Raw genomic sequence first — 18,446 nt, 5'->3', positions numbered from 1 at the left:
ACGTGGTTTCTAGTTCGCGGATTCATTCTCGGACGGAACGGCTCGGCAGCACACCGGTCTCCCGGTTTGAAGCATACGCTCACGCGTTCAGTTCTTGATTCAAACTCCGCGGTGATAGTCGCGCGACTACAGAGGGTGTGTTTACGCTACGGTGTAACGTTAAGCGGCCGGAACGGTTTTTTTTCGTTTTTCATCGAACCTGAATCGAAAACTGCACACTTAGGGATTTTTTTCTTTTTCTTTTCACGACACTGCCACTTGCCACCGGGCTGCAGTTCCTAATTCTGGGACTCTGGCATTTCTGTTATTGTGAAAATGTGATGATATAGTTCAGCGGGAAGAAGAAAGTGAAGTGAAAAATGTGATGCGCGTGAATTTTGTGCTCGATCTAGCGTACGGAACAAGTTGTACGGCCTGAGGTTTGGGTTTTGTGTTAAGCAGACGCGAATAACGTGTGGAAATCTGCACCAGGTTTCGTACAGATGTTGAACCGATTCTGTGGCCGAACGTGTGTGTGGCAACAATTTGCTTTGGTTAGAAATTAACATAAATCATTCTATCGATGCTCGGTGTATTATGTAAAAATATCGCTCATAAGGGAAGTTCGGAAATTAGTAGGCGGCTTTTCGGCATAGGTGAGACCGTTTCATTATCACATTACGCACGTGGTTTGGTGTGAGGCGCTGCTTACATCGTAGCAGGCGAGCGGGGGTGGAATGAATGTAATGTGATAGCGGGTGTATGTACCCATATGTGTTTGATGTCGAGCGCCGACGTCTATGAATGAAGAGCGAAAATCCGTAAGGAATCCGTGCATAGTAGTGTTCATGCACGGGGTATAGTACTTCTCAGTAGGGTGGCACTGCTGGATTCAACAGCAATTACTTTTAGCGACCGCTAGTCCGTCGTCAGTCGACAACCGGTAGCCATTGAGTCGACACAGTCTGCATGCGACAAACCAACCAACAACAGTCGATGACACCATCGTCGTTCGAAAAAGGTCGATACGAGTACATACGCGAAATAATTCACAAGAAGCATAAAAAAAATTATCGCCAGCGAAAGTGAACCGAAACGCCTGGTGTAAGAAACCACTGCCAAGGGTGCGAAACATGAAAGCAAATCGTGGTGGTATCCTGTGACAGTGATTGTTGCGTTAAAGTGCTTTTTCATGCAATTTACTTCGGCCTGTCTACTACGTTCGTCCGTTCGTTCTTTTCGCGCCGAGTTGTTATTGTGCAAAAAATAAACCAATTCAGCAACACCCATCAGAAATCAGGTCACCTGGAAGAACTACTTACCTTTGTTGGAAGAAAGCTGAATAAGCAGACTAGTCAAGTGGAGCTTTTCGTTAGCTCCAAATTTCTTCGGAAGCTTCAAATTGAGAAATTTGAAAAAAAGTGAGTAAACAACACTGATTGCTTTGACCTAACCCCAAATTAAAAGTGCATTCAACTTGACTTCCGTTGTGCTGTTGAACCCCGAAACAAGAACAGCAAAAGCAAAAAATAAAATTCGTACACAATTCAATCAATCGATCGAAGCAACCTCAGGCAGGAGGGTAAAAGAATGCTAATGAGCAAATTGCATGCTTGGAAGAAATTAAGGAAGGAAAAAACGAGCCCCTCATATGGGCTTCGATGCGATCGATCGGTTTGATTTTTTATCATTTCGTTTATCTTGGATAGAGAAGTATGAATTTCCAAAATAATAAGAAAACCTTGCAACCAGGAACTTCAGTTGAATTGGATTCAATTTTTTTCATAGAAGGTCCAGCAGTTGATCGACGGAGCTCGATTGCTCGTGTTGGACGATTTCATCATGTTCACCGTTTCGAAATTGGCTTACGCGCCGTTGTACTGAAGCGGAGATTGCAGGTTCAAGTCCTGCCGGTGAGCCGTTGTATCTTTTTCGAAAAGTTCATGATATTTACGGCTTATGTTCTTTCGTTCTTTGATACCTTATGTTTCTCTATTTCTTTCCATCACCACCTACGAAAATGTGATAATTTTTTTGTACTTTTCATTGAAAATACCGAATTAAAAAAAAAACAAAAATTTACAGGACGTAAACCATCTTTGGTAATACATGCGTGCGGAGAACCGAAATGGGACAGCTTTCAAAACGAAAAGTCTGTGTTCCACAGGGTAGTTATGATCCTACAATGTTTTTACCTCGAACCCACTTCTAGGTGGTTTAATTAATTAGTTTTAACGATGATGATGATGATATAGTTTGCTAATTTTATCTTCCTCTTTTCACTTGTTTTCCTGTGTTTTTATCCGAAAACACGTTTTTGCCATTTTTTCGGGGTTGTGCCGAGAACGAACCCAAACAACCGTGTAAAAACGCTTTTTTTCGTTGTTTTGTTTTGCTTTTCTGCAGAACAGATGAATCGATCATCTGTCTGTTGTTGCTGGTGCTGCTGCTGCTAAGGAAGGATTTTTCGATCTGTGTTCGGAGGCTCCCGGCCGGGCCTTTGATCGTCGTGGCTAATCTAGCGAATCCAACCAGTCGGCTCGGCGTTGTGCTTTCATTTGGGAAGCAATTCACGCCTCTAATCCGGTCGCACGCGATTAAACTTTTAATTTGCGCTTTTAGTGCGAGGTATTTATGAGGAAAATTCTTATCTTCTAAAATAGATTCCGAGATCTGTTGAGAAGTAGAATGTAGTAGAGTGTAGAGTGAGAGTAGCTAAGGTAAGCCTGATGATCGTTGGCTGAAAAAATCCGTTTTCATTTTATTTTAGGTACATTAATATTAATCGTAAATTCATCTTCGGTTGATTAGAAAAATTAGAACATTTGAAGTATGTATGTACTTTAGACTGAGCCGATTTGAGGTCATTTTTGAATTTCTGATCCTAAGGGTTTAAAATAAGGTTGCCAGAATTTTTTCATTCCCATCCGGGCCAGCAATTCCGGGCATTTTTTCAAAAAAACCTGGCAAAATCCGGGCATGGATTTCAATTTTTCAAATCCAATAACCGGGCAAAATTCAGGTGTTATTATATATAAAAGCAAAGAAAAAATGCAAAAAAAATTGAAATTTATATTTTTTTAATGCAATTGCAGACTTTCAAAATTTTTTGGAAGACTTAAATATTGAAAGGTTTAAAAGAGTAAATCAGCGAAATTATTTGAAACAACCGTTGAAAATTTCCATACCGTTAATCGATTTTGCTGAAACTTACTCAAAAACTTTGATTTTTTTGGTTTCTTTGTGAAAATTGTGAAAAAATCCGGGTAATATCCGGACTTTTTTCACGATATCCGGGCAACCGGGCCGGACCGGACATTCTCGAAATTTTGCATCAAATATCCGAGCAAACCCAAATAAAACCGGGCAATCTGGCAAGCTTAGTTTAAAACGTTTCGTTTTGGTTCAAAACTCGTCGATGTTTTGAGAAGAGTAGGCGTGCGCTGAACCATCAGCACGTGGTTTTTGTGCTGTAAAAATCTCATTTTTAAATTTCACGAAAAATATAATTAATTGGAGGATTTTAAAACCAATATCGTTACATAATGTAAGAATTGTGCAAATAAAGTGTATTTTAGTAAGTTGTGCGTTAAACGGTTGGAAGTTTGATTGGCTCCGTTTGCACTTGTGGAATCAGTATCACGAAAGATCAATGTGGGTTAGAATAATATGCGAAGTTATGTGAAGAAAAAATAATGTTTTAGTTTTACTGGTCAAACATAAAAAATTTGAGCTACTTTGACAGCTAGTATCTTTATGAGCAATTGATTGAAGTGAAAAAAGTCTTCCTGTGTTGACTAGAAATGATGGTATACAGAAATCCTAAACAATACAACATTATTAAGTTTTTCATGTTCAAATATTATATAGTTATAATTTGACTTACTCTAACTTACTTTGATTATCAAGTTTTGTGATTTCTGTGTTCAAAAACTCATTTTCAGCCCCTGAAGGATGGATGATATTTCTCTTATCAACAAGGAGCACTTTTTAGCGTACTTCCAACACATTTTCCCTTAGTAGCGTATGGCTTCTTCTCTCTTTTCGTTTCTGACGTCTCTGCATTCTCTGCTCCACAGTAGGCCCGACCATTTCGTGTTTTTGATAATTTAACTGTTTTTATGTTAACATTTTGAAAAACAAGAACAATAAGAAGAAAAATGATTTCATATTTAATTATTCTTCATTTTTTTTTTGTTCCGCAGAATTAACAAGAACCTTCTAAGCTGTTCATTCCAATGACGATAACTTTGTATCTTTGAAGGTAAAAAAGTGATAAGTTTTCAATTGGGGTAAACATTTTGCTATTGAAAAAAAGATTAGAATATTTTTTTCAATAATAGGATGATGGAACAATGTTGTGATAGTAACAAATGTCAATTTTCAAGTAATCAATGCCAAGACGTATGGAGCGCGAAAACACTTTATCAAAAATTCAAAGGAGTATAAGTTCAACAATCATCAATTTCTAGTTAATAATGCCAAACAATTTTCATATCCTAATCTTTATCTGGTTTAAATTTCGGATTGTTAGAATATTATTACCTTTCTTCATTGATTGAATGAATATTGCACCTTTAAAAAAATATACAGTCGAAACTGGATAAGCCAGAGTCCAAGAAATCTATTTTTTTCCCTTGCTTGAAGATTTTTCATTTGTCCAGGTTTTCTTTTATAGGGTTTCTGGCTGAAACAATCCCTGTTCTTATAGCAGTTTTCATAAATGCAGCCAAAAACCATCTTAAGAAGTAATTGAAGATAATATTTTGACTGTAAGAAGTATGGAAAAAATAATTCTCAACGAGTTTATGACAAGGTCACGGGTATGTTTGTCGCCCTAATCAGTCTCAAAAAACCCTTTCATACTTGTTTGAATTTAAACAACCCAACCCAAAGGTCTGCAAAGTACCGAAGTTTGTATAAATATCTCGTATGTGAGTTATGAAGTTATATAATGAAGTTATAGTATTTGATAAAGCTTGTTCTTCAAGGTCACTGTTTAGAACAAGTATTTATAAGATACATAAATCAACCATCACGTGAAATTGATTGAACAATGTAAGATGTTGGGTTATCGTTTGTTAAGTTGATCAATGATAGGATGATTTGTTGGTTCTTCCAGATATAACTTCACTTTTACTTACGATCAGAAGAAATCCCATGAATGATTCAATCAGCCATGTTCCATGGTTGAAATGACTGAATCTGAATAACAATGGAGTATCAAAAAATTTATGACTACCATATTTATTGTTGGAAATTGCGTATTTTGAAGTTTTCTTAAACATTTTTTACTTTTTTCTCCATAGGTATAGTGTGAGTTTTACTATCATTAGGAAGTTAGTAATTTTTTTAATTTTATTTTTTCTCGAAAACTTGAGTAGAAGTAATTAAGAGTATATTGTTTGCCCTATTTTTATCATATTGTTCGAAAGTTTGAAAAGGATTGGTCTAGAAAGTAATTTTCTAATGGGTTTTTTTCTTCATATATTTCATCATATGATACATTTTCATATGACCTGGTCAATTTCGTTGAGCAATTCTGTTCGTGTAATGAAAGTTTCCCTTAGTTTTTTTGTTTCGATTATAGTCGTTTTACCATCTCTATGGCATTCGCGACGTTATCAACGTTGCAGTTGGTGGATCGTTATTGAAAAACTTATCCGGTACAACTGTGTTCGATGTTTACTCTTGGGCTCGAACTCACGGACATCGGCTCAGGAGACAACAGACTTGCCAACTGAGCTATATCACAAGCCCAAAGTTTCCCTTAGTCTATATTCAATAAGAAAAGCAAAAAAAATCATGCATCCTAACGCATTACTGCTTGTGTATTCCTTTGAGTGTCTTACGAATAGAAACATCAGTAAATATGTCTGTGTTTACAGATAAATCCCAATGGTTTTTAATGGCTCTTACACGTTTCACCAATTTTACGATTTTTATACATCAAATTTATTGTGATTGTAATGAGTTCCGGCTTCGAGTGGTTTTTGGCCATCGACTTCCAACAGCAACAAAACTTGTCTCAATTGTCAGAACGAAACGGTCAAGGCGGAACAAAAATTTTACAAATAACTCGACTCTTGAAAACTTCTTCATGCCACTTGTCATTGCTGTAAGTACCACTCTGGTCTGTGCTCAAAGAAAAAAAAATTGCAAGTAGCAGAAACGCTGTTAGCCACGCTGCTGTCCGAAAAAAAATATGCCGTCTGGTCGTTATTTCCTCGTGGGAAGATCGTTGTCGTTTGTTGCGTTTCAAGATCGCGATGCGCATCAGTATCGAAATATTTTGAAAGAATGCTTTCTTTTACTTCCTTCCCCTCATTCTTTCTGATTCGCATTTTTGACACATCAAAACAACTTTTATGCCGGTCGCGGCCTCTTGTGTCGCATGCGTGCGTGTGGATCGCAGCGATGTTCATACGTACATACGATACATATGATGTTTGCATGTCATGCTTATTTTAGATCATCGCGTCTCTTGTGCGATTTTTATAGCGTTCCCAATGAGTAACGTCCCACTTTTGGTGGCTTGTGGATTCGGTATTACCACCAACCCATAGGCGGTCGAAAAAGTTTGTGGTCAAACCAATTATGATGTGCATCCGACTCGAGTATACTCTATAGACATACTAGTTCTTACGCTGAGATTAGTTGTGCTCTATATTGTACTAAGTATGATCGAACTTCTGATCGGCTCAACAATTGCCCAACGTTCTCATCCATTGGTTTCTTGATTGGTGCATGCCTACACGATCTTTGTTTTAGGATGGTGACATAATTGCCACTGCCATGGTAATTAGATGCTCGTTAAAACCGGCCTCTTTTGTCGGAAGAGAAGCCGATTGCAAGCGATTATGATACCACCACTAGTTTCAGATAGATACACACCGCCTGCTAGACGAGAACTCTCATCGGATGTTTTTATTTCGAAAGGACGTATCACCCCGTCGTTCATAGAAAACTGTCATGACTTCGACATCGCAGCAGTCTGGGTAGAGGACTAATTGATTGTGTCGCGTCGTCGTCGTCATCGTGCGTATCGCAATTTCGAATCAAATTGACCACCAAAGTAGTAGGCGCTGGCTGTGTAACGGTCGTAAAAGGGTCGTCTTTCTACAGACTAAAATCTGCCAACTCGATTGAAGCACCAATTGGTGCCAATTGGTGGCCAGATCAATTTTGACAAATTTGGAAAATTGCTTCCTATGCGAATTGTGATCGCTTAAATTAGAAACACGTGTCATGCATCACCTGTTGATATATCATTCAATATGAATAATTCATTGAGTCCTTTGATGTTTACCGACATTTGAGTCGGTCAGGCTGAATCCTCTATTTTTGGTCTTTTGAGGCCAATAGATTCGTTTAAAAGTTATTGATTATTTGTTTTCAAAATTTGGTTCAGCTTCCTGGTTCGTTTATTTTGATGGTCATTGACATTAAAACTCTAGTTGACTGCCGTCTTATGCCATGTGCAATTCACGTTTTTTTCCCGATTTTGATAAACATGGCCTCCTTAGTTTACGCATTGACCCGAAATAATTCAACCGAGCCTCTTTGTCGTCAAAGTTCGAATAAAACAATCGTTCCTATTATGCTGCGCGTTTAGTTGAAAAATGTCTCGAACTAGAACGTTTCAATCCCGTTAACATCGGAATTCTACTACAGGCCATAAGAGTCCTCTAATAGTGATGATATGGTCATAAAGTTTGTCAATTGATGATCCTCCATTGCCCAGTCAGTGACACTTCATCCGGACGACAAACGAACCAACGAACGAAACAAAACCACACATCTGCCCGCCTTTGCCGGGCGCATCTTGATAGGTTTATGTTGTTTGGCATGTCACGATGTCAAAAGCCACAAAATGTGCGCCAAATTTATGACCGTACTGGTGGTGGTGGTGGTTGTTACGTTTCATCATTTCGATTACTTCAATATACAAAACTCGACCGAAGATTTGCGTATCAGCACAATGCTGTCGAATTTTTGCAGGACATTCACCGAACGGACAACGGAGCTAAATTAAAGATTAAAATGACTCGCATTGTTCAATGAAGTCAGATAATGATTGAATGTTTTCTCGTTTCTTTTTTCAGATTATTTTGTTCGACTCGTCAATCTTGTATAATAACTTGTAAGCCAAATGAAGTCACACGACATGGATATGGGCGGGTACATAAACGAAGGTAAGTTTTATAGTTTCAAGATTCGTGTTTATAACTCCTCTACATTGTATTTTATTATCCCTTACAACCAACCGTCTTTTTACAACCTTTACAAAGTTGAGTAACAACTTTTTCAGACTAAATTCCCGTTGTAGTGTATGGATTCACTAGTGATAACTTCATGTATTTTCCCCAAACAACCCTAACAAAAATTTGAAGGTCATCTTATCTTTCATTTTATATTACTAGCAGCAAAACCCTCATGTATCATGTCTTATCAATCTTATCGCATTCTTAAGCACCCGATAGCCCTATCATAAAATCGAATTTCCTCGGCTTCGATTTACGGCCTCCTATCTTCCATTTTTGTACAAATGGAGGTGCATTGATTTTGCGATTGTTGCCCTTGATTATTTTTGTTGTGTCTTGAACTGAGCCGTTTTTTTTTCGGATCAGATTGGTCGATTGATTTGTCTACCTTTCTTTTCTGGTCTTTTTTCTTCTCCAAAAAACCCAAAAAACATACGCATACACGCTACTGTCCGTCAGTCGAATACACAACAAACTTGATTGACTTGAAGAGCGAATCCAAATTTGTCTCCACAACGGTCTTCACAGCTTGATTGATTCGAACAAATTTATGCTAATACTTGCGGGCTCCGTTTCTGCTGTGGCGCTAGAGCGTGCTTTGGGTTGACAAAAAAAACTACAACAGATGAAACCGGTATGGTTTTTTTGGTCTCACTTGGAAGCAATTTATGTAGGTTAACGCCATAGACGCGTCAAGTGACAATTGGGTCCTTTGCATAAAGCAAATATAAAAATAGGAAGGTCTCATTAGTATTTAAATTTGTTGGATTAAATGAAATAAAATTTAGAAAATTATCAACTTAACTTTTGCTGGAAGCTATTCACCCAGTGAATTATTTTTGCGAATTGTACTTCACGGCACGTCGAAAGACCGCGTCCTGCAAGTTTAATACTCCGGATCCATTGATACGATGGCTTGATTCATGGTATACCCATTAGACTGAGTCGATTTGGGGTCATTTTTGAATTTCTCAAACCCTGGGGTCTAAAATGCTTCGTTTTGGTTCAAAACTCATCCATGATTTTTTGCAGAATTTTTAAGTAACGTTGACATGAGTAAATTTGGACTTTTATGTTTGTATGGGAAAATTGAATATTTTGTACTGAAAAATCATCATCATTTTTGTTTCTTCTGTAGAACCGAGTCTGCTAAAGAGTTTTGTGCCAATTTATAAATTCTTCATAGGAACTTTGTCGAAGACCGTAAATTCGTATCTTATGAGACAAAAAAGTTATTAACTGTTAAACGAGGCTATGTCTTTTGGCATTGATAAACAATAAATTCAATTGACACCACTGCTTGTGCCCCGCGAAGTATTGCATGAAAGTTAGTCATGCAATACCTCGCAAGGCACCCAGCAGTGGTGTCTATTGAATTTATTGTTTATCAAACAAAAGACATAGCCTCGTTATACAGTTAATAACTTTTTTGTCTAATAAGGTACGAATTTACGGTCTTCGACAAAGTTGTTCAGGGGAAAATTTCCTTTGAAGAATTTATAAATTGGCACAAAACTCTTTAGCAGACTCGGTTCTACAGAAGAAACAAAAATGATGATGATTTTTCAGTACAAAATATTCAATTTTCCCATACAAACATAAAAGTCCAAATTTACTCATGTAAACGTTACTTGAAAATTCTGCAAAAAATCACGGATGAGTTTTGGACCAAAACGAAGCATTTAAGACCCCAGGGTTTGAGAAATTCAAAAATGACCCCAAATCGACTCAGTCTGAAGTCCACCTCTGCTCTCTGACCTTCATCCCACCGATAAACGCGATGAAACTTTTTGTTTTGAAAGTGGGTCTATCTCTCAGCGTATACTCATTGACGATTTCTCCTCTTCACGAATCAAGGCCTGATTTCTCCTCTAGCGATACAATACTACAGTTCAGATGATTCCTGACGAAGACGTCAACCCACAGCGACTCAATTGACTTCCTCGGCGTTGATAATCAATCTACTATTCCCTATCTGCATGAACCATGTCTTATCCTCGCGAAGGACGACACCACTCGGATATTCCCGAAGGTGGAGTTATCCTACCCTACCCACAAACGCGGCGTATCCTGAGCATCCATTACGCCCTGGGTATATCTTGCAATAACTTTGTAGCATTAAAAATCCAACAAACACATACAAAATCTGTGTGAAATTTCATGTTTCTTTGAAGAGATTTAATTTACTTAACTCTAAGGTATACATCTTTCAAACATATGATGGCTAGCATTTTACAAATGCTGAAACCACCAGTCCACAGAACGGGTACTCGCGGGATACGATCGAGATCCAATCTCATGACCTCTGGCTTAGTCCACGGTCGGCGGCAAGCATTAGCTGTTGAAGACCTTGAACTCAGACATACCCGGCAGCGTATAAAACGGTTTTACCAGAAGGACCACATCGTCCACAATTATCCACCTGTCGACTCCACGAATGACCTACATAGGTTCATGCATGAAGTTCACCAGTAGCACTTAACTGATTTCATGTAGAAGCTTATATATCCGACTGTACCACATCGATTATACCACTTTCACATTTCTGCTGTTGTGGGGACTAACTTTAGACAAATGGTGGCTTCACCAACATGACTATACTAACACATTAACGCGTTTCCTCTTCAGATAATTTACCTTTAGGTTCGAGTTTCACGGCTATCGCATTGGATTTCACGAGCATCTGATTCAAAGCTTGAAATCCCTTCTTCAACTCCCGAAGCAAATCCGTCCGAGCCATGACGCCTCCGAACTTATGATCAGTTTTTGATTACATATACATGCATAAGATGGTAGATGCGATCGCTTTTAATGGTCTTCTTACTTTTCTTTTCAGGGTCTTGAACCCCTGCGAGGTTCAGGCCCAAAGCCTTCGGCATTAGTCGGAAGAGGCTTTCTATGCTAGCATCCACTGGCACTCGTCAGTTTAGGTCAGTGAAGACAGCAACCCTTTTAACTACTGGCCGTTTCAGGTACATTTGCAAAAGAGTGGTTTCCAGTTCTATCATCCTATCTTCAAACAAGTTCCACGTGTGTTGATACACATTATTGATCAGTATCATTTTAGTTTCCTTAATCGTTCAAGATCGTTGCCATTCTAGACCACAAAAAGAAGGAAAACCCGCACAGATCGCAGGATCTAACCCCGCGGCCTGTATCTTAGGCACCGCTATTAGGTTTTTTTTAGTTGGTAACCACAGGTGGTAAATCCCGGTTTACGGATTGTATTCCAAGGCACGGCGAGCCACCGCGTCCCCCCAGTTTGCTACTCTGGGTCCATGGGTACAATGGGAAGACTCATGATATACTCCGTGTAAACTCCACCTGGGGCCACAGACCTGGTTCCCACCTCGAACTGTTTAGTACACTATGCTTCAATAGTGGGAGGTCTATTCGCGCTAATGCGCTCCAAGGCAGTACTCATTAATGAGACCACTTTCAGCAAAACCTCTCATCCTTACGACTCGACACCTGAACTTTCCTCTAAGGACTCGACATCTCTAAGAACCAACATCTCCTCGCAATGACTCGAGATTCCCACACAAACCTCTCCTCTTAGCGACTTGAGGCCTGATCTCTCCTCTAACGACTTGAGATCCGACCCCTCCTCGCATCGACTCGAGGTTTACCTCTCCTCTGCACGATTCGAGGCCCGATTTCTCCTCTAACGACTTGAAATCTGACCTCTCCTCGTAATGACTCGAGGTGACCACTTGTACCCCTCCTCTTGTTGGTAAGGGGCCTGATCCCTCCTCTTACGACTCGAGACCCGACCCCTTATCATAAAGACTCGGGGTTGACCACACAAACCTCTCTGCCTGAAGGTTTGAGGCCTGACCTCTCCTCTAACGACTCGAGGACCGACCTCTTATCTTCAGGGTTCGAGGTTTGCCACCTCGCCCGTCGTGTGCCTGATCGAGAGCAGCTTATCCTAGACTCGCGCCTGTCACGGCACACGCGCGGGACTTAACGCAACGACTCGTATGATTCCCGACGAAGACGTCATCCTTCTCCAACTCGAATGGCTCGCCCGGCGTCGATAACCACTCTACCCGTGGGTATTCCCCGAACGTGGAATAACCCTTTCCCAACGATTTCCACTGCGAAGAAGGTCAAGTTTTATCCCCGCAGCTTCTGTCGTTGAGAACCGAAGTCTTAATAACGTTAGGATCTTATATCACAAACTACTAAGAACCCATTAATGAATATGAGAATAGAACCTGCTTGAGCTATACCGGGCTAGCAATTCTTGATGTCTGTATGCCGATAATCGTCATTTACTTAATCAAACTGTCAATCTCTGTTCTCAAAAGTATTGTTCAACGAGCGAAAAGCAAATTTGCCGTAAACTATTAGTAAGGAGTGCAAATTCAGATGATAAGGATGGTAAAGTCATGTACTATAAGTTCATGCTCATGGTCTTCTACTTCGGATATATTGTTCGTTCCGCATTACTTACCACAGAAAACACAGTGAATCCAGCTCTCTACATGCAAGTGTGAAGGTCGCTACCTTAACCTTCTACATAACGGTTCTGAGTTCAAATCCTTCTCCTTAACTGAAGGTCTGATGTTACATCTGGTAACAATAGTATTAAAAAGATCATTCGTCAGCTTTTTGGTCAAAACTTAGTTGATCATAACACTATCTATAGTCTACATCTGTTGTAGAAGAAACTCTTGACTGGCAATGAATACTCCTAGGTAGAACAGTTTAAGAAGCCCTGGATAATGAACGTGTTGATATCCGTAATTCAGTGAAGATTGTAACCAAACATTGTTTACAGGGTCTGTCAAATCGTATAAAGTGTTTAGGCCTAAGTACAAGGTAGTCCACTTAAAAAAACAAAGTCAAGGTTCCGAAATCATGGCACAGCCTAATTAAAATTACGACATTAGGTAAGGTATTTTGATTTTCGATTTCCGATCCCCAAATTTGTTCACCAACGAATTTCGAATTCTTAGCTATTTCCTAAACCATCAATGGGTTAACAGATAAGTTTTTTTGCAGATCCTCTTCATATACCAAAAAATCATACAGTCATTTGACAAGTTGAGATGAAACTCTTGAATGAACTGATCGATGTTTCATATTGTTGATGCAGAGTGCAGAGTGGGAATGGATATATGGGAAAAAATTTTTGTTCGAATTTGTAAAACCGACCATAAACATTTTGAAGATTGGCCCGAAAAACTGACCTGTACAAGATTTCAGCTCAATCGGACTTGATTCAGAGGTGCCTCAAATCGCTCAGAGTTTCGTTGTTTTTTACCATCAAAAATCACCCGGACGGGGATCAAAGGAAATCCGAAAAATTGAAATTTTTAATTTTGACGCCAAATGAGAAATGCATAAAACGTCGAGATCTGGAAAAATCTCGAAACAAAAAAATGTTGGCCAAATATCGACTTTCTGGGACTTCGGAAAATATGCAAGAAAGGCGAATTTCGGCAAAACAACGTTTTTCGAGATAACACAAGATCTCGAAGTTTCATGTATTTTTCGGCCATTGTGCAACCGAATTTATTTTTTTATTTTTCCAATTTTCTTTGGAAGTGATTTTTTAGGGTGAAAAACCGAAGCTTTGAGCGCTTTGAGGCAACACTAAATCAACTCCGATTGAGCTGAAATTTTTCATAGATCAGTTTTTTGGGCCAGTCTAAAAAAATTTTATGGTTCATTGCCACCCTAATGTACAGTCTATTGTGTTTCACACGAAACGCTGTTCTGTTTTATTGAATAAACAACTTTTTATACATAACTCTTCAAGTTGGGCCAAAATTCCATAATAAGCATATGCTAAGCAAGACAAACCTGTGATGAGCAATCGCGCCTTTTTACATTTTAATGATGGCTTCGGGTTGAAAATTTACCACGGGTTTGGGTCATGCAGGTAGCTAAAATTTATCTAATAGTGCTGTTCTTGAACCTTAACCAATAGTGTCAGCACGATCAGCTGCTGCGCCTACTTAGTCTACCCACCACCACGAAAAAGTAAGTTCATCACTGTTGTTGATGCTTTTGGCCAACTGTAAACAACTTAACATATTAAAACAAATTGGATAAACGGTTCCCGTTCATGTGAAAGGGCAACAGTCTCGAGCAATAAATCAACGATCACGAAACGGTCCAATTCATCATTATTGTTTCGACCCCTTGGAGCGGAACGTGAGAGACCCACATTGATAAAAATCAATCAAAAGATCATCTTAGTGAAGCAAAAAAACAAAAACCCAAATACACTTCGACGCCGACAATAATTTCCTTTTGTTTTTTCTCTCTCTTTTAATTTCATCCTGCTCGCCCCCTTAATCGAATGGTATGCGAAACTGGACTACCCCGATATCTTGGGTCATTCATAAAACAAAACCAAAAAAACGACAAAACTCCAATCACTCCACCCCGTCGCGAATTGCTCGATACCTTCGATCGAACTTTTACAACTCTTTTTTTCGTCGCTCGATCGATCGGGATGTGCTACACAAAAACATGCCCATAACAAATTACCTGCTCCGACCGACCTGTCTGTGGGGTGGCCACAACACCGCGAAGATGATGAATTGGAACCAGTTATGGACGATGAAGGTAATTGAGTTACCTCCAGAGGTTCCTTTTCTTGTTGTTGCTTGCTGCCCAGTCAATAGTAGGCCTCGAGAAATCCGCGCATGGTAGCTGTTATTGTTTTTTTTTTGTTTTCCACCAGTATAGCCGAAAACCACCATATTTAAGACAAGCATTTAGGCTTCGATTGTACGTACCCCGCTTACTATCTGAATCGGGTCAAGTTGCATGGCTACTTTGATCGGCGAGGCGCTACATCATGTGTTGGGGCGATCTTGGGTGTCGCGTTTGCTCACGCCAGCTGTCAAAATGTCAGACATGTTCTACTGCTCTCCTTTGAGCATCATCCGCGAGAAAGGGCCTACTTTGCCTGTGCATGACAATTACATTCCTTTCCACAAAAGCATGTAATTTTGGGTCCAATTAATTGTTAATGCCTTTTTTCGATCAAGTTTTTTTCCTTTGGTTTTTTTTTATTGCACGTAACTTTCCTCATTTGCTAGTGATAGTAGATATTAAATCCACATGTCAGTTTTGGGATACAGTACAACTTACCCAAGTAACAATTTAAATTCAAATAGGCTTTGTAAGCAAATGAGGGTGTTTTATAAAAGATTCAAAAAGTCTTTGTTATCCTTTAAGGTATTTCAATAAGAACTCTATAAAAACGTTCTTCAAGATAGCTACAAAACCTTTATAAAACTTTTTACAAAAGTGTCAATTATATTTATTTTAAGGCTTTTTGTAAGAGATTTCAAGAGTTCTATAAAACCGTTTTCACACTACCTTATGAAACCTGAAATATCTTCCGAAAAAAAATCATTATTGCTTTGATATAGTACAAATTGACTGTGCGATAACCCTTACAAAAAATAAAACTTGGAATAAAACCTAATAGTTTAATAGTTTCAGAAATTTACTGTCAAAATGACCTTAAAAAACCCTTATAAAGAAAAAAAACTTTGATTAAAACCTAATAGTTTAATAGTATTACAAATTGACAGTCAAAATACCCCTAAATAACCCTTATGAATATAGAAGGTCTCGATTAAAACCTTATAGTTTAATAATATTACAAATTGACTTTTAAAATACCATTAAATAACCCTTTTAAAGAAAGAAAGCTTTGAATAAAACTTAATAGTTTTATAGGTAGCAAAATACTCCGTATGAGGTCTTCGTCAAGAAAAAAATAAATGAACAACGCCAAACAGAATGTAAACAAACTTTTTGCATTTTGATATATTGTAAAATTTATTGTCAATATTTCCTTTTTTATCTTCACACGAGTTAAAAAATGTATAATATAACTTTTAGGGAGTTCGTTCGTTTTCAATTATGGCACATTGATTCCATCAAGCATGTTTTGAATCGAAAATGCCCGCCGGAAGGCAGTGACGTTCTTGATCTTACATAACACATCGGCTCCACAGCACCCACATTCACTGGTCCATTCCTGTGTTCCATTTCTTCCTTCTTAGAGGTACTTGTTGTTCCGATGATGCTTCAGCTTACCGTAATACCGTAAAACCATTCCTTAAACGATGACCTTGAAAAACAGAGCGGATCCCATCCGCTTTGGTGTCCACTATTTGTGCTATCATGCATCGCCACAAGGCGCGAGTGACCACAGTCCCGGCTTCGGCTTTGGGACTCTTTTCGCTGCGCACAATCCAAGATCCGAGTTCGTTCAGCTTCACTTGTCCGAAATGAGTATCCGGTTTGCCGTATAAACGGGCTGGACTTTGGTATATTATTTTCCCGGATAAATCACCAAAACCCATCCGGGTTCTTCTGTACGCTCTAGTTAAACGTCAAATAACCTTAAAAAAGGAAGCTTTGCATAAAACATTATAGTTTTATAGCCAACAAATTTCTCCGGATATGGTTTTCTTCAAGAAAAAATGTAGATGAAATGTTCTATAAGTTGCATAAGGGATTTAACCAAGTCCAATTATTCCTGAAAAGGAATTTATCTAGACAATCTAGTTTTATAACTGACTTTTATAAATCAAATAGGAATTATTGTTCATTCTCCATTTTTTAAAGGGAAAATGTTAAAAAAAATACTTTTTTATTGAGTATTATTGCGTCAAAAGCAATTTTTTACCGTAGATTGAAGAAAAATATTATTTTCGCAGAATGTTAAATCAAATTATGACGAAGAAGACAAGGAAAAATACATTTTCACAAAACGGAATGCTATTATGAAGAAAATTAATTGATTTGTTTTAATTAATTTCGAAGGTTTAATGTGTGGCGCATTTTCATTGCTAGTTTTTCAAAAAAATAACCGATAAAATCAGATGCGCAATATCTTTATGCGAGAAGAACATGAAAAAATCGAATGTAACTTTATGATTTTTGATTATTGGATAGAGAATATATAAAAACATTAAGTCACAATGATTTGATTTGGTATAAACATTTTTAAACCATCTATTGGAGATAATTGATTCAATCAAGAATTTTTTTCCTATCACAAGAATTCATGGTCTTAGAAGAGTTTTTGGTAAAGTCCTTATATATTCCCATGGTTTTATAAAGTATTTTAATTCCTGTCTGGAAAACCTCCTGTAGGTGGGCCTTTTTGTATATATAAGCGTTTTATAAATGTTTTGAAGGAACTTATAAAATTTGGTGTTGATTTAAGGCGAGGTTTTATAGATCTCTTGTAGATTCTTATAAAACTAAAATTGTTACTTGGGTTATTCACATGTCAGAACATAATTTCAGTTTTATGAGTAATATAACACACACGAGACAAACGAGACCTTCTCCTTTTCCAAAAATACAATCAACATTGACCTACGTGCATGAACAAAAACTTCACCTTGTCTGGTCGAAATTGTCAGTAGTCACACCACACGACGACAGGGAATTTTCTGTGTAGCCTACTTCGTCGTTAGTTTTTTGGCGATGAGTATCATAAATCTGTTCCAAGAAACATTCTTGCCATGGAATTGGCCTACTGCGATTGTTCAGAACTGCGGACACAGTAGCCATTTATTGATTAAACTGTGCTAGTTTTACGATCAATCGGATAGTTACTGTCTTTCTCGACCACACCGATCAAATAATTCAGTCAAATGGTTTATGATGAACTGAACATCACAAAAACATTCCAAGTCACACTTAATCAATGGGGAATAATTTATAACGGATCGTTTTCTCATGTCGGAAGAACTGCCAATGCAGCAACCGCCTCAATCAGGTCGATTCGATTGGTCGCTCGTCGAGGGAGGAAAGTGCAAAAGATTTCAATCAAACATAAATCAGCCCCCAAGGAAACCAGGGACTGCCTCAACTGGTGATGGCCTTTGTGGTGGCTGACGTAATTTTTCTGTTTTAGCAAATCCCCGGCAAGCGAAATCATTTGTAATAATCACTAGATGGCGAATGAATTACTTCTTGTTCCGAAAACGGTTACACCACATTACAATAGAATAATGTAGTTGTAAATCAAAGCACGCAGGGCACGTTCCGGTGGTTTGGACTTGTAATCAATAAAACAGCTAAACACGCCATTTCGGAGGGACAGTTTTGTTACCAACGATGTTCCATTCTGAAACAAATGAGGCACAACAAATGTAGCTGGAGCGATAAGTTTGAACAGATGGTTGCCTCCGATGGTTTGTAAAC

General features: G+C 38.4%; 1 protein-coding gene across 4 annotated transcripts in view; it reads left to right on the top strand.

Annotated features, from left to right (window-relative positions):
• The window catches only part of LOC129738878 (aminopeptidase N-like), an 87,520-nt gene that overhangs the window by 35,373 nt on the left and 33,701 nt on the right, over window positions 1-18,446 (top strand). Inside the window, exons 1-3 of one of the 4 annotated variants that reach the window (XM_055730193.1) lie at window positions 65-1,400; window positions 8,085-8,174; window positions 14,796-14,828. In XM_055730193.1, the coding sequence (XP_055586168.1) occupies window positions 8,132-8,174; window positions 14,796-14,828 (76 nt within the window). In that variant the 5' untranslated portion in view covers window positions 65-1,400; window positions 8,085-8,131. Of the gene's footprint in view, window positions 1-64; window positions 1,401-8,084; window positions 8,175-14,795; window positions 14,829-18,446 lie in introns of those variants that run through there. The other 3 variants (XM_055730194.1, XM_055730195.1, XM_055730196.1) reach the window with 3 other exon arrangements.

Source organism: Uranotaenia lowii, chromosome 1 (genome assembly GCF_029784155.1).
Source record: "Uranotaenia lowii strain MFRU-FL chromosome 1, ASM2978415v1, whole genome shotgun sequence".
Lineage (NCBI taxonomy): Eukaryota > Metazoa > Arthropoda > Insecta > Diptera > Culicidae > Uranotaenia > Uranotaenia lowii.
Note: the sequence above shows the minus strand (reverse complement) of the source record. Positions and strands in the feature narration are given on the sequence as shown.